The sequence below is a fragment of the Moschus berezovskii genome, chromosome 16 (genome assembly GCF_049115385.1).
Source record: "Moschus berezovskii isolate FMDL1 chromosome 16, NW_MosBer_1.0, whole genome shotgun sequence".
Taxonomy (NCBI): Eukaryota; Metazoa; Chordata; class Mammalia; order Artiodactyla; family Moschidae; genus Moschus; species Moschus berezovskii.
The window spans coordinates 23,536,254-23,559,372 of NC_142475.1; the positions used below are offsets into that span (position 1 = coordinate 23,536,254).

At 40.4% G+C, this 23,119-nt stretch overlaps 1 protein-coding gene across 2 annotated transcripts in view; it reads left to right on the forward strand.

The window, feature by feature from the left end:
- The window catches only part of OXR1 (oxidation resistance 1), a 523,569-nt gene that overhangs the window by 252,109 nt on the left and 248,341 nt on the right, over window positions 1–23,119 (forward strand). For both annotated transcript variants that reach the window (XM_088844755.1, XM_088844753.1), the window contains exon 3: window positions 12,555–12,751. In XM_088844755.1, the coding sequence (XP_088700881.1) occupies window positions 12,555–12,751 (197 nt within the window). The remainder of the gene's footprint in view (window positions 1–12,554; window positions 12,752–23,119) is intronic.

Below are 23,119 nucleotides of genomic sequence, written 5' to 3' on the forward strand. Positions count from 1 at the left end.
TTCAAGAACCTTGAAGGACACCAATGTGACCAGAACATGAGCAGGAAGAATAGCCCCAGATGAATTATGAGATGGAGACATGCAGGGCTAAGTTATGGGACCATGAAAAAAAGTTTAGAAATGCATCATATCATAGTTTGGAGCCATTCAGTGCTTTAAAGCAAGAAAACAGCTTGTCTCTTTTAGGCCTAACATCCTTAGTTTGGCTGCTTTAAGAACAGGTGGGAAGAGAGGAAAGTCTAACAGAGGGACCAACATGGAGGCTATGGCAGTAACCCAGAAGGCTGATAACCAGGGAGGTGGTGGTGAAGATGGAGAGAAGTAGGGAGACTTAACGTGTAATTTGAAGGCAGAATGGAGAAAATTTGCTGATGAATTAGAAGTGGAGACTGTTGAAAAGGAAGGAAACCAATATAACTTCCAGTTGTCGGGCTTGAATAACTGGAGGTGTTGGTGCCATTTGCAGATGAAGAAGAGAGGAAAGGAGATTGGGGTGAATTTAGGGATCAGTAATGAGTTTGAGTGAACTCCGGGAGTTGGTGATGGACAGGGAGGCCTGGCGTGCTGTGATTCATGGGGTCGCGGAGAGTCGGACACGACTGAGCGACTGAACTGAACTGAACTGAACTGAATGTGTTTAGGGACATGGTGAGTTTAAGAAGTGCCACAGGTAATGGATAATGCCAAGTAGCTAGTTATATATTTAAGTTTGCTGTTCTGGAGAAAGTGTGGGCTGGAGGTATAAATATGGGAGTTTTCAGCATAGAAATCTTTCTTCCAAGGGAATGGATGAGAATATTTAGGGAGATAGTGAATGCAAAGCAGAGGGAGGCCCAGTTCTTTTAGTCCCCTGGATATTCCAGAACTGAAGTTTGAAAGAGGGGAAAAGAAGGAACTTTTTAAGGAATGGTGGATAAAAGGAATTTTAAAAGTGTTGTGTGTCAGGGGCTCTAAGCTAAAATGTTTCAATGTAAAGGGGCCATTTAAAAAAAAGGTTGAATACTTAGATGTACTAGTACAAATCATGTTGAATATTTATATGGATGAAGTTCAATTCACTTTAGTTGCTCAGTCGTGTCTGACTCTTTTCCACCACATGAACCGCAGCACACCAGGCCTCCCTGTCCATCACCAACTCCCGGAGTCCACCCAAACCCATGTCCATTGTGTCGGTGATGCAATCCAACCATCTCATCCTCTATCATCCCCTTCTCCTCCTGCCCTCAATCTTTCCCAGATTCAGGGTCTTTTCAAATGAATCAGCTCTTTACATCAGGTGGCCAAAGTATTGGAGTTTCAGCTTCAACATCAGGCCCTCCAAAGAACACCCAGGACTGATCTCCTTTAGGATGGACTGGTTGTATCTCCTTGCAGTCCAAGGGACTCTCAAGAGTCTTCTCCAACACCACAGTTCAAAAGCATCAATTCTTTGGTGCTCAGCTTTCTTCACAGTCCAACTCTCAAAGCCATACATGACTACTGGAAAAACCATAGCCTGGACAAGACAGACCTTTGTTGGCAAAGTAATGTCTCTGCGTTTTAGTTACCCTTTTAATAATCCTTCAAGGTAAATACAGTTATTAAGTTCATTTTACAAATGAGTATAAACTGTGGAGAGATTAAGTAATTTCACCATAGGTCCCATAATAAGGAGCCAGGTTTTGGACCCAGGCTCCTAACTCCATCCAGAGTCCATTACCTTACCCTTTGTGCTTTGCATATCCACCAAACATCCTGCCATTCTAAGGCTAAGAGTGATGAAAACCAAAAAAAAAGTAACCTTTGACTGTGTGAAATGATTGAAAACCACAATGAATTGTTTAGTGAGAGCACTGAGTGTGAGGCAGTATTGGGGAGGATTGCACAGTGATGAATAGAGAGAAAGGAAATCCAGAAATGGGATGGTAGCCTAAGGAAGAAAAGGACTTCTTGAAGTGATGAGAGATATTAGCACCTGGTTGAATGCTGGTGGGGGATTCATGACCAGGATGGAAGCAGATAACCTAGGAGTGCAGTTGAGAAAAAGATGTCGGAGGAACCTTGTCTGCCTTGCCTGCATCCCTGCTTGTGTGTGTAAGATAGACTTCCTTCTTTTCTGAAGGATTTAGAAGAGACCCTGGGCTCTGTGTATCTCTACCTCTCCAGAGAAAGAAGAGTGACTTCTCAGACAGTGGAAAGGACTGCAGGGGTCCGGTCCCACCTCCTCTGCTTTCTCTCTTTGGGACACGAAGCCCACGGCATCCTCATGATGTTCTCTGAACGTGGGGTAGCCTCACCAGGACCCATGCTGCTCCAGGCTGCCAGCTTGCGATGGGCCCCCTGACTCCAATCCTGATTGGTCAGTTGATTCAGGATTTATAGGAGGGAAGAGAATGGTTAGTACACTGAAACCTCGGGTGTGGAGAGAGGATGCAGTTGGATTCAGAAAACACATGGAGAGATTAGTTTTAACACGAGGAGGATCATACCCTTTTCTATGATAGGAAAATGTTTTTTAATTATGGGGACAGGTAAATGCAGGTTTATAGAGTTGTCACTGGGAAGGAGACCAATGACTTATTTAATGTAATTTTAAACATTTATGGTATGTTTATCTGAAGAAGGTCTAAAATCCAACTTTGTTGTGTCGGGAAAACACTTCATAACTGTCGTATATTAAACCATTATTATGTGAATTGAAGAAAATTATAACAGATTTCCCAGAGATCCTCAAATTGAGGGGGACATAGTGTACTGTATTTTACTAGTTAATTAGAAGCTACATGGGGCAGGTTGAAAAATCCTTTTCACACAAGAATAAAATCAATATGCAATCTTACATGTAAAACCCACCAAGCAACATTTTTATTTGAAAATATGTAGAATGACTTAAGGATTTTTTAATATTCATCAACAGGACAGGTTGGTTTAAAGAGGTAAAGAAACAATGAATTAAATGGAGTGATTTTTTTTCTCAAGCTTCTGAATTAACATGTAAATGAGAGACCTATATTTTTATAACTTCTTTTTCTGTTTATCATGTATTCATTTGGGGAAATTAACACAGGAGATTGTTGTTCTACCTTGGCATTTTAACTGTAAACCATTGGGTTTTGGCTCAGATCATTGTTACCTATAGAAGCTATCTTGATTAAGTTTGGAGTTGCCTTATGTTGTGCATAGGCAAAACTACATTTTAATCAGCTAGTCTATATGCATTATACGGATAGTTTGTAATAGGAGATCCTGTTAAAAATAGATTCCTTTAATCAGCAATGTTGTATAGATGCCTGAAGTCTTAAAATAGTGCTTATTTATTCTGATTTCTTCTTCCTAAGATGAATAAACAGAATGCACTCGATGTGGCAATAGCATGTTACAAATCATTTCATCAAAAGGTAATACAATTAAATTCTATCTCTGTGGGTTATTACAGAAGACTGTTCAACATTTTTAAGAATTTGACTTCCAAATCCTTCAAGCCTTAATCTTTGGATTTGCGTAATGTGTTTCTACTTCCAGGATTTTCCAGTTGAAAGGCTTTGAAGTTCCAAGGCAAAAACTGAAATAAATTGGAAATTTGTGTAATTTAAAAGTGAATGCTTGCAATATAGTGGTATAATTGGAAAGTACACGGAAGGGGAAGCTCATAAAAATTTTTACTATTAATACTGTTGACTTAATATTTTGAAACTTTGTAGTAGAAAGATAATATGCAAATTCTTAATAGGAATGATCAAAAATATAAAGTAGAACTTCAAATCAAGAAAATTATTTAATATTAGATTACTTAAAATCAGTAGATCCTGAACTTGAGCTCAAATTTTTGATTACAGAGTCCTGATCTTTTCACTTCATGCCACCATAGGGACGTCAATTTATCAAGACTGTATAGTGTATTTTTAGAAATTACAAGACTAAATTTAGTGAAAAAAGAAACGTTCCAATTTATTATACTGCTGATAATGGAGGTGGAATAATTTCCTTTGTCTCAGCTTTGAAGCTACCATGATTGAGTGGGGATGTATAAATTGATTATTACATCTGACCCCAAACTGTCCAAAATTAGTTATTCTTTTAGCTTATTTTCATAGACTTTATACATGAAGTTGCTTGCATTTTTGTAATATCTCTTGCGGCTTTTTTCTATCATGAAACCACTCATTCATTTAACAGTTTATTTATGAAGTGCTTTCAATATGCCAAGAATTATGCTGAGTCCTGGGCTTCCCAGGTGCTAGCAGTAAAGAACCTGCCTGCCAATGCAGGAGACATTAAGAGACTTGGGTCTGATCCTTGGGTTGAAAAGATCACCTGGAGGAAGGCTTGGCAATCCACTCCAGTATTCTTACCTATAGAATCCCATGGGTAGAGGAGCCTAGCAGGCTGCAGTCCACGGGGTCGGAAAGAGTCGGACACGACTGCAATGACTAAACACAACACATGCAGGCATGCTAAGTCCTAGGAGTGAAATGGTGAACAGACTGAATTTCTCTGAATGTAGGAATTCAGTTGATCTGGTGGTAAGTATCCTGATGAAAAATGCTTCTCTCCAGCCTCTTTTCTCTGGGCTGGTAGAAGCATGAAGATATAAATAAACCACCTGGCAAACTTTGAGGATTTTGATGTCTTTTTCATGAAGGGTCAATTAAGAAAGGCTAACCATTTCGTTAGGGTTTATTGAACTCTGTAGAGGCATATTGGTTTTGGATTTAACTTCTAGTATTTTTGTTATAAATTTAGGTTATCATAGCAATGGATTCATGTATGCTTCTATTTGGTTGATATTATATACAACTGGCCTTGCTCTTCACAGTTTTGAATTCAGTTGCATTTAATAAGAGAATTTCTAGCAAACCATTTCTACATATCGTTGTACCTTTGACTCAATTCTTGAATTTTCTGTTCTCTGAATCTCCAAGATAGGACAGCATCAATATCTTAGAATGGATACAGGGCTAGAAACATCTTATTATAGCAAGGTTTCTGGTTTTGCTGTCCCATTAATGGTTCCAATGCCAATTTGCACTCCCGAAGAATACTTCTGTTGAAACTTTTGCACTGGTTTTGAATTGTAAAAGAAGATTGTGTAATTTGTGATCCCACGTTAATGATATTTTATGTCTTAATCCTTGTTTGTAGGGGCACAAAAAACAAATAGTTTGGCTACAGCTGTAACAGAGCAGGCTGTAATTGGCATACTCTATACCCCAAGGGATTGTTTTCTTGTTTTAACGCATAGGTTTCCAATCTGTCATTTCTTCTGGTTGGATTTCTGAATCTGCTTGTTTTGTGGTTTGTTCTTAGCTGCTGATTTTTAGTCAAACTGTACAAGGGGTAACAAAAGCCCTTAATTTTGCAGTGTGAAAATTCTTCAGGCATGTGCTCTCAAAAGCTCTTTTTCAGTGACTTGACATTTTTGCAGCACACAGTATCCAACTTGGAAAACCTGCATTCTCAGCAGCTTTACTACTTAAAAAAATATCCTTGCATTAGCTCTTTCAGGAAGCACGGAGACAGCCTTACTAACAGTAATGAGTTGTGCAAATCACAGATGGTCTTCTTGTTGGAAATGACTGGAAAGGACAAGTGTTGAGTCTTTGGGCACAGCCATTCACATGCATCCATGTATGTGTGTGTACATGTATGTTCGCTTAAGTATAGAGCAAGTGAGTTGGGCAAAGAGTGATTTTGTATAGCTACTACTGTGTACTGCAGAGTTCTGTGGGGTTTTACAATGTGCTTTCATTAACATTAAGGCAGTCTCTGTTCACAATAACTCTCGTGGGTCAAGTAGGCATAAAGTACGAGTACCACCATTATGAGTAAGAAAATAGAGACCCAGACAGTCAGAGTTCTTGTCCAAAGTTACATGGCTGGTGAATTAGAGCTGAAATTTTTCTCTATCTCCTAATTCTTAAGCATGGGTTTTTAGTCCAAATATCCTGGTTGGATTCCAGCTTCCCTAAGTTTTAGCCTCCCAACCAAACTTTTCCTATGACCTAGGGAATATTCCCATTATACTACAGTAGATTTTCCCAATGGTTTCTATTATTGCTATGGGCATCCTAATGCTATATAATAAATGATAATAGGAGGTTAATTTTTTTTCTCAGATAGCTACAGAGCTCAGGAACATATCCGATTAATTATCATGAAGGTACAATTTAAATTCCACTTGATGGGAGAGAAGTAATTCCAGTTAAGAACTCAAATGAAAATATTTTTTTCTTACATACATAAATCATGCCGGAGTTTAGTTCAGGCTTAAGGTAGAGTTCTATCATGCAGTATTCAAACAAGTTAACAAAACTGTTAAAAGATGGAAAGCATAACAGACGAATAAAGACGAAAAGTACTGCTTGGTTATGACTTAAAGGGAAGATGGTGGAAGAGTGGAGGTGATGGGAAGGTGAAAATCCCACAGTGTGAGATGGAAAGGAAAGGTAAGACCAAAGAGGATGACAGGTAATAAACCAGTGTAAGAAAGGGCTAAATATGAAGAAGCTTAGAGCAAGCTTCTCCTTGGTGAAAGCTGTTGAAAGAGGTTTGACCCACATCTTGGGGAGAAGTCCTGTGTGATGAGCAGCTTAAAGCCACTCACTCACTTTTGGCACAAGCTCTGGACTCTGGGATGTCCATTAAGCCCTTAGCCAAAATATTCATGAATTCTAATGCATTATCTTGAAATGAGTGGAAGATTTCTTATGTTTCTAGTAAAGTCAGCATAAGTTCCTTCCTTCTGCATGTGTGTTCAGTCATGTCCAACTCTTCATGATCCCACGGACTGTAGCATACCAGGCTCTTCTGTCTGTGGGATTTTCCAGGCAAGAATACTGGAGTGGTTGCCATTTCCTCCTTCAGGGGATCTTCCTGACCCAGGGATTGAACCAGGGTCTCCTTCATTGCAGGAAGATTCTTTACCAACTGAGCTACCAGGGAAGCCCTGGGGAAGAATGGATACCTGTATATGTATGGCTATCGGTCAGTCAGTCAGTTCAGTCGCTCAGTCGTGTCCGACTCTCTGTGACCCCATGAATCCAATATAAAATAAAAAGTTTTTAAAAGTTGTGCAGAAGCTGATATCATTTCCTCAGCATCCATAGAAGTTTGAACAAAATTATATCCCCTTAAAGAGATTGGAACTTGCATTCCATGCAAGTGCTATGCTAGGTACTTTTCCATAGGATATTTACTTAGTCTTCAGAACCTTCCTGGTTCTGTTTTATCCCCATTTTATAGATCAAGAAACTAAGTCTCAGAAAAATGTCCAACCTTGTTACCATAAGGATTTCCCTGGTGGCTCAGATGGTAAAGCGTTTGCCTACAGTGCAGGAGACCTGGGTTTGATCCCTGGGTCGGGAAGATCCTCTGGAAAAGTAAATGGCAACCCACTCCAATACTCTTGCCTGGAAAATCCCATGGACAGAGGAGCGTGGTGGGCTACAGTCCATGGGGTCGCGAAGAGTCGGACACAACCGAGAGACCACTCACTCACTTTTTACCACGATGAAAGAAGGCATTGGCATACACGTTTGGAGGAGTAGGAGTAATTCTTGTTTGTTCACACAAACATAGGAACAAGAAAAGGCAAAGATGATGAAACACAGGGGGTCTGCCTGTTGAAGCCGTGCCAAGGGGGGAATGCCTCTTTTCATTCAGTTCCTTTTCCCCTTCTAAGATGTTGACAGATCTGTTTCCTTTGGTAACGCAAAGCACATTAAACAAAGATCCTCTTGGTATCTATTGAAAGATCTTTTTGTCTCTAGTTGTAGTTTTCATTTATTACTCCCATACACCTCCATAGGCCATTATGCTATATTTACCTTTGTTTAACACGTTTAATTAAGAACATTGTTAAAAATTTACAAAGACTTCCCCTTTCATGAAATATGGAAATGGAAGGTAGCATTTAGCAGGTTTCCTTGTCAACCACAGTAGTCATTTTTAGAATCCTTAAAGGAGTAATTCAGTTACCCACACACTTCTCCTCTCTAAGATCATGCAAACAGAAGTCTTTCCTTAAGCAAAACCATAAACCTACTAGCAGTATTCCAGACTCCAGCGACAACAGTGAAAACATGACACCTTCCAGTGTTGATTGGGACGAGTGTCTGGTGCGAAAGAGCAGAAAGAAGCGGGAAAATACAGAAAATATAGGCTGCTTGACTTTGTCAAGCTTTGCTTATTCCAGGGGCTATAAAAGGAGTTGTAGAGTACTTAGGTATTTGAAGTGCTGGAGAGTTTCATTAAGTAAGTATCAAGCCTTTTATCAAACATTTAAGATTCATTGCTGAGGTCCTCCAGTGTGAGACATAAATTTAGCAACTCTGATCAATTCTAAAACAGGCCAGCATAAAATGGAAGCAGTTTCTGGTGATGAAATAGTTTGCTCCGTGGACTGAAGATAAAACGTGTCAGATTTACATTTTGAAAATAATCTTTGCTGAGAACTAAGGAGCAGTTGGGCTTCCCGGGTGACTCAGTGGTAAAGAATCTGCCTGCTAATGCAGGAGACGTGGGTTCGATACCTGTGTTGGGAAGATCCCCTAGAAAAGGAAATGACAACCTGTTCCAGTATTCTTGCCTTGAAAATTCCATGGACAGAGGAGTCTGATGGGCTACAGTCCATGGGGTTGCAAAGAATCAGAAACGACTGACTGACAAAGTGTGCACACATGCAAAGAGCAGTTGGATTTCTTTCAGTAAAACACAACACCTTTCCTTTCAATTCCTACTCCTTCACAACGCCTCTCCACACCCCACACCCCAAAAAACACTTGCTTTATGCTGAAACTCATTCAATCTTGAAATAAAGTTTGTAGAATGCACTATAGAAAATTAACATTTCTGTAGGTGAAAATGGTCAAATATCGGTGATTTCTTAGAGTTTTTAGGATTTAATATATTTTTAGTGTAGTCTACATCTTTGTATGCTTAACTGTGCTTCTTTGGAAAACCACATTGGAACAAATCAAAGTTGTTGCCTCGATGACCTTCACCTGATTTCTTAACTTATTAATCTTAATGCTGCTCATACTACTACTGTAACTTTTAGCTACAGTGCATAAACTCCAGACTCAGACAAGAATGACAATGTTGGAGGACCATGGCATTAATAAGTACATAATCCTGTGCAAAGTAAACCCATTTGCTCAAGTATGTGGTACTCTTAAGTGGTTTTTGGGGTTGACTCCTTGAAGGTCATTGCATGCAGTTTGCTTAACTTGGAGATACAGCCTTCAGCCTGGTTTCAGCAAAGCAAACAAAGTGTTTTAAAATACAGTCATCACGACATGCCTCCTTGGATCAGACCCTCTCCTGGCCTCATTCTTAAATGACCTTGAAGCTCTATGTAATCTCTCCTCTTTCTCCTGTACCCCGTCTTATTGATGGGGGGCATCTCGTTGACCCCATCTTGTTGACCTCATCTCCTGCTTCTTTCCTCCAGTCACTTTGTTCCTCTAACGCAGAAAAACAAGTTCCCCGTTTGCTGAAATACTGCTCCCCAAATTGCTCTCGGCTTCTCCCTTCAGGTCTCTTCTCAAAAGTCTGATGGTCTGAGAGTCCTCCGTTGGCTCTCCTTTATGTAACAATATGCTTGGACACTTCTGTTTGCTATTCCTGTTACTCTGTTTTAATCACAGCATTTTTCACTACCCGATTTGCTATATATTGGTTTGTTTTGTTACTTATTACTTGTCTTCCTCCATGAGAATGAGGATTCCATGGTGGCAGATATTTTGCCCCTTTGTGTTCGCTGTGTGTTCCTGGTCCCCAAAATATTAGCTGATGCAAAGTAGCTTTCAAGGAATGAATGAATAGCCCCTTTCAGTTCATGGAAAGCAGGGCGATGAGGTACCGCCAACCCAGCGAAGAAAGGATTCTTCTTTAGATTCTGTACGCTGGCTGTCTTTGGGAGACTAGAGGCAAGACTTTCATCCTGTTTCTTTTTACTTGCTGCTTTGGGGCAAGCAGCTATTCAGTAACTATATATGACCTTGATTTTAAATGAAAAAGTTAAAAATTCAGCCAATTTCCAATGGGGACTCTATTGGAGTGTACTGTATACTCAGAAAAGATGCAGAAACCGTAGATGATTGGATTTTCACAAAGTAAACACATCCTGGTGCTCAGAACCCAGATCAGGAAACAGAACAGTACCAGAGTCCCAGAAAGCCATTCATGCCTCTGTCAGTATAATGCGTGTGTGCTCAGTTGCTCAGTTATGTCCAGCTCTTTGCAACCCCATGGCCAGGCTCCTCTGTCCTTGGGGTTCTCCAGGCAAGAATACTGGAGTGGGTTGCTGTTTCCTTCTCCAGGGGATCTTCCCAATCCAGAGATCAAACCTGTGTCTCTTGTACCTCTTGCATTAGCAGGTGGATTCTTTAACATTGCACCACTTGGAAAGCCCATCAATGTAATAACTCCCCACTATCCACACTTTTAATAGCATAGAGAGTTTGATAGTTCTATCTGAACTTTATATAAATTGAATTCTATAGCATGAGCCTTTCTCTGTCTCTCTCGTTTTGGTCAAAGTTATTTTTATGAGACCCATCCATGTCATTACAAGCAGTTGTAGTTCTTTCATTTCCAGAGCTGTATAAAATTCCATTTTATAAGTATTATCACAACCTTTTACCCATTTCTACTGTTGGTAAGACATTTGGGCTGTTTTTGATATTTATGTATTCATAAATAGTGCTTCTATGAATATTCCTGATTGGGCCATTTGGTGACTATGTCTGTATTTGCGTAGGATAAATACTAAGAATATAATGAGTGACTCAGAAGATGCATGCCTTCAGCTAAGATCATGGCAGGAATTTGCCCAGAGTGGTCTTCACTGTCAATGTCCCGGAATTCCAATTGCTCCTTATCACTACACTTCATGTCACATCTTTGACATTTTGGCCATTCTGGTGGTTGTGTTTTGAGTGTGAAGTGGTTTTAATTTATATTTCTCATGATTAGTGCTGTCGAGCACTTGTTAACATATTTATTGGCAATTTTCATAAAGCAAGTCAATTTTCATGAATATTAAGTAGATCACATAGGTAGTATGTAAACCAGTCCATTCTAAAGGAAATCAGTCCTGAATTTTCATTGGAAGGACTGATGCTGAAGCTGAAACTCCAATACTTTGCTGTCTGATGCGAAGAACTGACTCATTTGAAAAGACCCCAATGCTGGGAAAGATTGAGGGCAAGAGGAGAAGGGTGCAACAGAGGATGAGATGGTTGGATGTCATCACCGACTTAATGGACATGACCCTGAGTAAGCTCTGGGAGTTGATGATGGACAGGGAAGCCTGGTGTGCTGCAGTCCGTGGGGTTGCAGAGTCAGAAATGACTGAGCGACTGAACTGAACTGAACTGAAATATAGCAGATATCCTACAGGTGATAATTAAATGACTAAATTTGAATAAACACTGCTTTCATTAAAGAATCTTTTACTAATTGGCATATTCTATTCCTTTAACAAAGATTTTGCTCTGATAAATTCAGTTTAATAAAGGCTTGTTGAGAGCTCATTATGAATAACCTCCCATGCAGAATGGTGTCAGGCCACCAAGGTCTGTGTCATAGAAAGTGTCCAAGAGAAGGCCACATCTAAGCCAAGGGTAGAAGCTGGAGCAGGGTCTGACCAGTGGGGCAGAAAGTGGGGCTAATACACTGGAAAACCTTGACTAAAACCTGGAGGTGTGAAGTTTTATGAAACTTTTAGGAAACTGCAAATGTGCAGGTGTGATGACCATAACTGATAAAATTGTCAACTAGGTTTCTTTAGGGAATTAAGGCTTGAAAAATGACACTTCACATTAGCCTCCAAAAGTACCAAGCACCAAGGGTATTCTGGGCTTAGGGTTCAGTTATGTTACAAATAGCAGGTTGTATAGCTTGAAGTATTTGAATTTAAGGCATATCACTTACCAATTATTTTTACACCAAGAAAAATGTTCTTATGCTCGCATGGCCTTTTGCTTTTCCTGTTAGACCTGATATCCACTCTCTAAAGTTTAGGATGAGCAGTAGTATACTTACTGTCATTGAGAGTATCTGGAGAAACAGTATAAACTCTATAATTTTTCCAGCTAAGATGCTGTTACCAATGAAACAGAAAAGCACTGGCAGCCTCTAGTTATACAGATAAACATTTCATTATTCTTATGAGGGTTGCAATTATTTGTTTCTAACTAATGTTTTACTGTGACATTAAAAAATAACTCTGTTCAAAACTTCAAGCAATTGCTCAGTGCATTGTGTTAATCTGAAGCCAGATTTTAGTTTGCTATTCAAACAGTTAAAGTCTTTTATCACCTTACATTTGAATGTATTTTAATGAAATGTTCTGATTAGAAGATCCCCTCCCCTCAACTAGTTTCAAAAATATTTAAAGGATTTAAAATACTGTAGGGAAGATCTGTAATTTCTGAATAAACTTTGTTCTCTTTCAAGGCCAAATGTAGCTCAGTTGTTGAAAAAAATTATGATGGAGATAAAAGTGAAAAAAAAAATTGTGTCTTTCTCTGGAGTCAGGAGTTATCACATGTGATATACTCTACTTGTAGGTTGAAGAAAAAGTCCCAGTCGGTGGATATTACTGCTCCAGGGTTCAACCCTTTGGCTGGTGCAGGAAAGCAAATGCCACAAGCCAGTAAGCCCCCGGCACCCAAGACACCCATCATTGAAGAAGAACAGAACAATGCAGCAAATTCCCAGAAACATTCTTCCCGAAGAAGTGAGCTGAAGAGGTTCTACACCATTGGTGAGTATTCTGATTTATGCAAATGAGTAGATGAGGTCTATCCATTCAGAACAGTGAATGTGAGGGGCTGTGCTTAATGCCCCCTTGTTTATATAATATACATAACTGTTGCTCAGTATCCATGGGGATTGGTTCCAGGACTCCTAAAGGATACCACAGCTGAGGATGCTCAACTCCTTTATATAAACCAGCATAATACTTGCATAGACCTACACATATCCTCCCATATACTTTAAATCATCTCAAGATTACTTATAATACCAAATAGAATATGAATGCTCTGTAAATAGTTCTGCTGCTGCTGCTAAGTCACTTCAGTCATGTCCGACTCTGTGTGACCCCATAGACAGAAGCCCACCAGACTCCCCCGTCCCTGGGATTCTCCAGGCAAGAACACTGGAGTGGGTTGCCAATTCCTTCTCCAATGTGTGAAAGTGAAAAGTGAAAGTGAAGTCGCTCAGTCATGTCCGACCCTTAGCGACCCCATGGACTGCAGCCTACCAGGCTCCTCCATCCATGGGATTTTCCAGGCAAGAGTACTGGAGTGGCTTGCCATTGCCTTCTCTGAAATAGTTCTGGGTGTAAAACAATTGCAAGTTTTATTTTTTTGGGGGGGGAACTTTCTGAATTTCTCTCCCCAAATATTTTCAGTCCTTGTTTGGGTTAATATGTGGATGTGGAACCTGCAGATACAAAGGGGCAACTATATGCAGATACAAAGGGGCAACCATGGTGGTTTCCGTGGACATTTTCTCATACAGCCTGAACATAGAGTTGGAAAAATACCACAAGCCTCCAGCAAAGTTAAGTAAGAGAGTAGGCCTGAAGACTTTCTATATCCTGCCCAACAGAAGTAACTTATGTGTGTATATATATATATAAAGTTTTAAGCTTATGTGCTGATATTTTCATTTTTGCAAGTCTTTAGCCAGTGCTGTTTTTTTTTTGGTGGCTTTTGGTTTTTGTTCTTTTCATTCTCCCTCCAGGCTCTCAAGTGGCTGACCCTGTTCTGTCAGGTTGTTGAGACAGTGCTTGATGTCAGCCTATAACTAACAAAGCCACTAAGAAAATAGAAAATTACATTCTGAAGAAGGACAAATCATGTTGTAGGTCTGTTTTCACCTTGCACATTACTTTACATTGGAGAGAGTGAATCACATCCATCCAGATCCCATTGTATGATAAGCTAGTAGGCTATGGATAGGGTCTGTCCACATTCAGTTCAGTTTGGTTGCTCGGTCATGTCTGACTCTTTGCAGCCCCATGGACTGCAGCTTGCCAGGCTTCCCTGTCCATCACCAACTCCCGGAGCTTGCTCAAACTCATGTCCACCCAAAATTTGCTGTACACCCAGAACTATTTACATAGCATTCATATTATATTCAGTATTATAAGTAACCTATCTACATTGTGTCCCTTTTTTCTGAAGTAGAATAATATCTTCTAATTCTGAACTTTAACACCTAAATAAAGTGTTTGAGATAATACAAATAAGTTGCATTGCCCACTTTATGTACCAGTGTTTGCTTATCATGTCTTTGACCTTGATTTCTACCTCTCAGTAACAATTTTCAGTGTGTTCGGTCTAATTGAGACAAAGGTTGCTAGACATATATATGATAGAGGTCATGCATGGGAGAGATGAATTTACCCAAGAAGATGATGGATGCAGTGGTGTTGCTTATTATTTCTTGGAGAGATTTAGTCAGTAGATACTGACTGTAGATGCTATTGGCTTAATGGTTTTACCAAAGTTACATCAAAGGGCTCATGTTTTACATGGTATCCAATACGCCTGTGCTCCCAATATGGTATGTTTGTATTATTTTTCTCAGATATTTTAGTGTCTCTATCTAGAAATGTGATCATATCAGATTTCTGATTCTGATTCCCACACCAGTTTTCTATGTGACTTTGTGCAGTCATTATACTCTGTCTTTGGGTTAAATTACTTCTTCACACTTAAAGAGATGCCTCCATGTATGTCTAGTTGTATTCAGGATCTGGCACCTAAAACCATGCTTTCTCTTCCCGTTATGTCTCCTTCCTATATCTATCCTCAGGTTTCCTCTTTCCAGATGAAGCTATTTGTATCTTACTTTTTTAATGGGTGTCTTTCAGGATGTCAGTGGTCACCTATAATGAGACTTGATATGAGAGAGGGTAGACAGGAACATATTTCCATTTGTAAAACTTATAATAGCAGAGTTCTAAAAAGCAATCAACTGGAAAAGCCCATGACATTTACATAACTGTCTGTCTCCATTTCCCAGTGTCCTCTCCTTCCAGCCTTCAACATGTCCACAACCATCTGCTGCTTTTCTGATTTATTAAGTAGCTATGATAACAGTATTTTTCCTTCAGAAATAAAACTTATCTTACAACTTCGATATTTCTTAAAGATGAGAACATGAGGGCAAAAAATTGACCAGCTTGATCAAAGGAAATAAAGAGCTCTAAGCATGGAAAATAAGTCTAAATCATAAGTTTGAATTGCGGAAAGATGAACTGTGTTATTTTAAGTAGCCCTGCCACTAGTGAATGGTTAAGTATTGGATTTGCAAGAATTTTATTCATAACTGTTGTCAGTGACATGTCTGTATGTTAAAATAGAGGTAAGAATTGTGAGATTTCCTTGTTGATATCACCCTTCTACTAATTTGGACCTGGAGAAATTTTCAAGATTGAAATGTTAGCAACCATGTAATCACCTGTGTTGAAAAATCATTTTGCAGAACAAATCTATTTAGTATCCCTTAGTATATGTGTTGGTGATAAACAACAACAACAATTTTAATTGCCATTTATGAGTAATTCTCAATACCAGGCATAAGTTAAGTTCCTTCTATCTCAGTTGCTCTTCGCAACTCTTGTTAAGTACTATAGTCTCTGTTTATGGATGAGAGAGAGAACCTTAAAGGAATCAAAGAAAAAATTGTAAGCCAGAGATAGCCGACGCTGTGAATGAAATTAACCTTCTCATGACATTTTAGAATTAGCCTCTGTGTCACTCAGAATGATACCAACCTCCTCTACAAAGAGGTGAGCCAAAAGAGTTTCTATCGAAAATATAGTAAAGTGATATTTTTACTGCAATCCAAGGATAATTTCACTTAAGTTAACCATGCCAACTAACCCATCCACTGGCGAATATGCCCTTTTGTTTAAAGATATTTTTCGGTGTGGTACATATATACAATGAAATATTGCTCAGTCATCAGTTCAGTTCAGTTCAGTCGCTCAGTCGTGTCCGACTCTCCGCGACCCCATGAATCACAGCACGCCAGGCCTCTCTGTCCGCCACCAACTCCCGGAGTTCACACAAACTCATGTCCACAGAGTCGGTGATGCCATCCAGCCATCTCATTCTCTGTCGTCCCCTTCTCCTCCCACCCCCAACCTTTCCCAGCATCAGAGTCTTTTCCAGTGAGTCAAATTGTCGCATGAGGTGGCCAAAGTATTGGAGTTTCAGCTTTAGCATCAGTCCTTCCAATGAACACCCAGGATTGATCTCCCTTAGAATGGACCGGTTGGCTCTCCTTGCAGTCCAAGGGATTCTCAAGAGTCTTCTCCAACACCACAGTTCAAAAGCATCAATTCTTCGGCAATCAGCTTTCTTCACAGTCCAACTCTCACATCCATACATGACCACGGGAAAAACCATAGCCTTGACTAGACGGACCTTGGTTGGCAAAGCAATATCTCTGCTTTTTAATATACTATCAAGGTTGGTCATAACTTTCCTTCCAAGGAGTAAGCGTCTTTTAATTTCATGGCTGCAATCAGCATCTGCAGTGATTTTGGAGCCCCAAAAAACAAAGTCTGACACTGTTTCCACTGTTTCCCCATCTATTTCCCATGAAGTGATGGGACCAGATGCCATGATCTTTTTTTTCTGAATGTTGAGCTTCAAGCCAACCTTTTCACTCTCCTCTTTCACTTTCATCAAGAGGTTTTTGAGTTCCTCTTCACTTTCTGCCATAAGGGTGGTGTCATCTGCATATCTGAGGTTATTGATATTTCTCCCAGCAATCTTGATTCCAGCTTGTGCTTCTTCCAGCCCAGTGTTCCTCATGATGTACTCTGCATATAAGTAAAATAAACAAGATGACAATATACAACCTTGACATACTCCTTCTCCTATTTGGAACCAGTCTGTTGTTCCATGTCCAGTTCTAACTGTTGCTTCCTGACCTGCATACAGGTTTCTCAAGAGGCAGGTCAGGTGGTCTGGTATTCCCATCTCTTTCAGAATTTTCCACAGTTTATTGTCAAAGCCTTTGACTGTGTGGGTCACAATAAACTGTGGTACAGGTGAACTTATTTTCAAAGGAGAAATAGAGACATATATGCAGAGAAGAAACTTATGGTTACAAAGCGGGGAAGGGAGGGATGATTGAATGGGGAGATTGAGATTGACATACATACTCTACTATGTGTAAACCTAGACACCATATTAAAAAGCAGAGACATTACTTTGCCAACAAAGGTCTGTCTAGTCAAAGCTATGGTTTTTCTAGTAGTCATGTATGGATTTGAGAATTGGACTGTAAAGAAAGATGAGCCCAAAGAAGTAATGCTTTTGAACTGTGGTGTTGGAGAAGACTCTGAGAGTTCTTTGGACTGCAAGGAGATCCAACCAGTCCATCCTATAGGAAATCAGTCCTGAGTGTTCATTGGATGGACTGACGTTGAAGCTGAAACTCTAATACTTTGGCCACCTGATGGGAAGAACTGACTCATTTGAAGAGGCCCTGATGCTGGGAAAGATCAAAGGCAGGAGGAGAAGGAGACGACAGAAGACGAGATGGTTGAATGGCATCACTGACTCAATGGACCTGGGTTTGAGCAAGCTCCAGGAGTTGGTGATGGACAGGGAAGCCTGGCATGCTGCAGTCAATGGAGTTGCAAAGAGTCACATGCAATTGACTGACTGAATTGAACTGATGTATAAAATGCGCTTCTCTGATGGCTCAGCTTATGAAGAACTTGCCTCAGTGCAGGAGACGCAAGAGATGGGAGATCAATCCCTGAATCAGAAGATCCCCTGGAGAAAGAAGTGGCAACCCGTCCCAGTATTCTTGCCTGGGAAATTCCATTGACAGAGGAGCCTGGTGGGCTACAGTTCATGGGGTCAAAAAGAGTTGGACATGACTAAGTGTGCACACACGCACACACACATACATACATATGTATAAAATAAATATCTGATGAGAACCTAATATATAGCACAGGGGACTCTGAAAAACTAAAAACTAGGCAACTCTAGGAACTCTAGGAAAATTAAAGAGGGGATATGTGTATAACATATAACTAATTTACTTTTCTGTACACCAGAAACTCACACAATATTGTGAAGCAACAATACTTCGATAGAAATAAAAAAAAAAAAACAAATAAACATAGTTTTCATAAGTCACAAGTGCCTCAACTTATGACTCACACAACTGGAAAAACCCTCTTGTGGCTAAGTTGACTACTACATTTAAATTTAGCAATGAAGTGTAATACTATACTTCAGTGATTTTTGAAAATTCAAGCAATAATTCAGGAAATTTTAAAATTAAAAAAAGAACTTCAATTAAAAATAAATGAAGTTTTTTAAAAGTGCTAAAACTTTTTTGGAATTATTTAAATGTCCCTTAGTGGCTGAGTGGCTGCAGTAGCTTTTCTAGAAATTTCTTTGATCTCTCAGCTTTTATCCCTCATGAACTTGTTTATGGATCTACTTCTTATTGAGAGAACGCTAGGAAAGAGAAATTATTGCCTTCTTGTGTAGGCAGTAGATTCAGGTCCTTCAGTTCAGTTCAGTTCAGTTGCTCAGTCGTGTCCGACTCTTTGAAACCCCATGAATCACAGCACACCAGGCCTCCCTGTCCATCACCAACTCCCGAAGCTCACTCAAACTCGTGTCCATCGAGTCGGTGATGCCATCCAGCCATCTCATTCTCTGTCATCCCCGTCTCCTCCCACCCCCAATCCCTCCCAGCATCAGGGTCTTTTCCAGTGAGTCAACTCGTCACATGAGGTGGCCAAAGTATTGGAGTTTCAGCTTTAGCATCAGTCCTTCCAATGAACACCCAGGATTGATCTCCTTCAGAATGGACTGGGTGGATCTCCTTGCAGTCCAAGGGACTCTCAAGAGTCTTCTCCAGCACCACAGTTCAAAAGCATCAATTCTTCGGCAATCAGCTTTCTTCACACTCCAACTCTCACATCCATGCATGACCACGGGAAAAACCATATCCTTGACTAGACAGACCTTGGTTGGCAAAGTAATGTCTCTGCTTTTTAATATGCTTTCTAGGTTGGTCATAACTTTCCTTCCAAGGAGTAAGCGTCTTTTAATTTCATGGCTGCAATCAGCATCTGCAGTGATTTTTGAGCTCAGGGTATTAGCTGGGCTGAGTTCGTGTCTGCAGATCGCTCCAGCTAGGGAAAGATAGAGTTCCAACAAAAGGAATAAACGCTTCCAAGTTCATTCCTTTTGTTGGCAGAATTCAATTCTTTTCCTTTGTAGGACTGAGGTCCCCTTTTCCTTGTTGGCTATCAGCTGAAGCTTCACTCTTAGCTTTTAGAGGCTACTCTCTTCGCGTGTCATGTGGCCTTTTCAAACTTCAAGCCAGTAACTGCATGTCAGATACTTCCCATAATGCATCTCTGACTTTCTCTCCTTGGAATTGCAAGAAAGCTGTCTGCCCTTAAAGGGCTTATGTAGTTAGGTCAGGGCCACAGAGATGGTCTCCATGTTTGAAAGTCAACAAAAGCTAATCATGGGAGTGATGTCCGTCACCATCACAGGCCTGGGGATCACAGGACAGGTGAGAGGGGTAAGAAATAATGGGGACTATCTTAGCATTCTGCCTAACACATTGCACACTACTTACCCCATGCACACTCAAGCACAACAGAGCTGAAAAAGATTTTCAGAAAACATTTCCTTTCTATTCATTCTGATTGTTATTTTCTCATGTTTTAAATGCAGTCATTTAAATTTAATATAGTCATTTAATTTAGCTCACTGAATTGATTGCATGTTCTGTTAAGGAGCTATGACCTACAACTGGGCTAGATATTTGAAGTTCCTCACATACTTAAAATTCTATGATTTTGTTTAAACGAAAGTGCTAATTAGAACTAGAGTAATACAACATTAAATTAGTGGACTAGCTCTAATGGCCAAACCGATGAAAACAGAATAGATTTCTTCCCTACTCTAATTTTTGTTCGTGCTCAATAAAACCATTTGAGTCTGGCAGTTTATATGAGGAACCTGCATAGCCTTCAAAAACAGAATCCCTACTTAAAAATAGAAGATGAGGGAATTCCTTGGTGGTCCAGTGGTTAGGGGTCCAAACTTTCACTGCCAAGGTCCTAGATTTGCTTTCTGGTCAGGGATCTACGATCCCACAAGCCTCATGCTGTGTCCAAAAAGAAAAAGAAGATTTAAAAAAAAGGTGGAAAATGAAATCAAATAATATACTCGTACTTTTCATACTCATGTATTTGCTACCTTTAATTCAGAGAACTGCATGCAAGGACTTCTGAAAGAGCTGTAAAGTAGGCGTAGAGGTAGTGAAGAAGACTGAGCACACAGGATCCCGAAGTGTCACATCGCTCCCTAAGCTGAGCGTGTATGGTCCAGGTAATATTTGTTCCTTGGTTCAGAGTCTTAAAGCCAAAATTCCAGCGTCTGTGACTGTTAGTAAAAGGTGCTCATTTCTTTCCATTCTGAGATGTTTCCCTTGAAAGTTAGGAAGTGGGACAGCTCTTGAATAGATGCTCTGTTATCAGAGTCATTCATTGACACACCAAATGCTGATTAATCTCTGAGCAGACCTTGCTGTGGGAGACCTTATAGCAGATGCTGTTCAGAATAAAAAGAGTCAAACAGAGATCTCTGCTTTCAAGGTGTTTACCTGCCGGGGGTGGGGGGGGCGGTCAGGGATTGTCTGGTTAAAGCAGGCAAGTCATTGAGTGGAACACAAGACCCATGCCCCCCCGCCCCCGGTGCCATGGTGAGGGGTGGGGTGCAGAGGGGAAATGAGAGAGGAGCAGGAAGGGCAGGGGAGGTTCACTGCAAGTGCAGTGGAATCCAAAAGGTGGAGAAATCACCTAAGGTTGTAAAAACACGGGGGCTCTTTATTGACTACGTAGATCTGGTCACTATTCGCCACTCTCCACTGCCCTTGTTTATCAGCTGCCTTGCATCTGGCACTTTCCTATCTTCCCTATCTTCTTGTGCTGTCTGTCTCCATACCAAGTGTCACTTCTTAAGAGGAGGGAAGGATGCCATAAATTTCACCAATCCCAGCACTTAGTTCAGTGTGAGGCACACAGTAAGTGCTCAATAAACTTCCAGGCTGGGAAAGAGGAGTGAGAGAGGGGTGCTGGGGGAGGTGGTGGTGAGGATCCTTGCCCTTCCCAGTGGAGGAAGAGGGAGGAGATCTGTTAAAAGTTCAATTTAAGGAAGAGCTTTGAAAACGCAGCGCATTAGAGAAGGACTGGAACCCTTGCTGTGAGGAGCAGTGAATAGGACCATACAACCTTGACATCTGTTAAAAAACAAAAAGTCTAGAGTTAACAAAGCCCTCATTTTTTATTTTTTTACATTGAAGCATAATTGATTTATAATGTTGTGATAGTTTCTGTTGTACAGCATAGCAACTCAGTTATACATACTTTTTTTTTCGGTTTCTTTTCTTTTATACTTTATTACAAGATGTAGAATATAGTTCTCTGCGCTATACAGTTTGGAGAAGGCGATGGCACACCACTCTGGTACTCTTGCCTGGAAAATCCCATGGACAGAGGAGCCTGGTGGGCTGCAGTCCATGGGGTCGCCGAGAGTCGGACATGACTGAGTGACTTCACTTTCACTTTTCACTTTCCTGCATTGGAGAAGGAAATGGCAACCCACTCCAGTGTTCTTGCCTGGAGAATCCCAGGGATGGGAGCCTGGTAGGCTGCCGTCTACGGGGTCACACAGAGTCAGACACGACTGAAGCGACTTAGCAGCAGCTATACAGTAGGGCTTTGTTGTTTATTTTAGATATAGTAGTGTGTATCGGAGAAGGCAATGGCAAGCCACTCCAGTACTCTTGCCTAGAAAATCTCATGTACAGAGTAGCCTGGTGGGCTACAGTCCATGGGGTCGCTACTAGTCGGACACGACTTCACTTTCACTTTTCACTTTCACACATTGGAGAAGGAAATGGCAACCCACTCCAGTGTTCTTGCCTGGAGAATCCCAGGGATGGCGGAGCCTGGTGGGCTGCCATCTATGGGGTCGCACAGAGTCGGACACGACTGAAGTGACTAGCCAGTGTGTATCTATTAATACCAAATTCCTAATTTATCCCTCCCCCAACCTTTCCCCTTTGGTGAAAGTGAAAGTGAAGTCACTCAGTCGTGCCTGACTCTTGCAACCCCTTTGACTGTAGCCTAGCAGGCTCCTCCATCCATGGGGTTTTCCAGGCAAGAGTACTGAAGTGGGGTGCCATTTCCTTCCCCAGGGGATCTTCCTGACCAGGGATCGAACTGGGCTCCCACATTGTAGGCAGACGCTTTACTGTCTGAGCCAACAGGCAAGACCCTTCCACTTTTTTAACTGCAGTTAGTCTTCTATATCTGTGTCTGTTTCTGTTTTGTAAATAAGTTAATTTCTATCATTTTTTCTGATTCCACATATAAGTGATATTATATTATATTTATCTTTTTCCTACTTCGCTTAGTATGATAATCTCTAGGTCATCCATGTTGTTGCAAATGGCATTATTTCATTCATTTTATGGCTTTAGCTCATATATATATATATACACATACATATACACAAACATACATACATATAGTACATTTTCTTTATCCATTCATCCATGGACATTTAGGTAGCTTCCATGTCTTGTTATCGTAAATAACACTACATTGTACATTGGGGTGCATGCATCTTTTCAAATTAGAGTTTTTGTCTTTTCCATATATGTGGCCAAGAATGGGATTGTTGGATCATATGTTAACTCTGTTTTTAGTTTTCAAAGACCCTCTATACTGTTGTCTATAATGGCTGCCCCGATTTACATTCCCACTAACAGTGTAGGATGGTTCCTTTTTTCCATGCCCCCTGCAATATTTATTATTTGTAAACTTTTTAATTATGGCTGCTTTGACTGTTGTGAGGTGAAAACTCATTATAGTTTTAACTTGCATTTCTCTAATAATTAGCAGTGTTGAACATCTTTTCATATGGCTGTTGGCCATTTGTATGTCTTCTTTGGAGAAATGTCTATGTAGTCCTCTCCATTTTTTGATCGGTTTGTTTGGTTTTTGTTTTTATATTGAGCTGTATGAGGTGCTTGTATATTTTGCAAA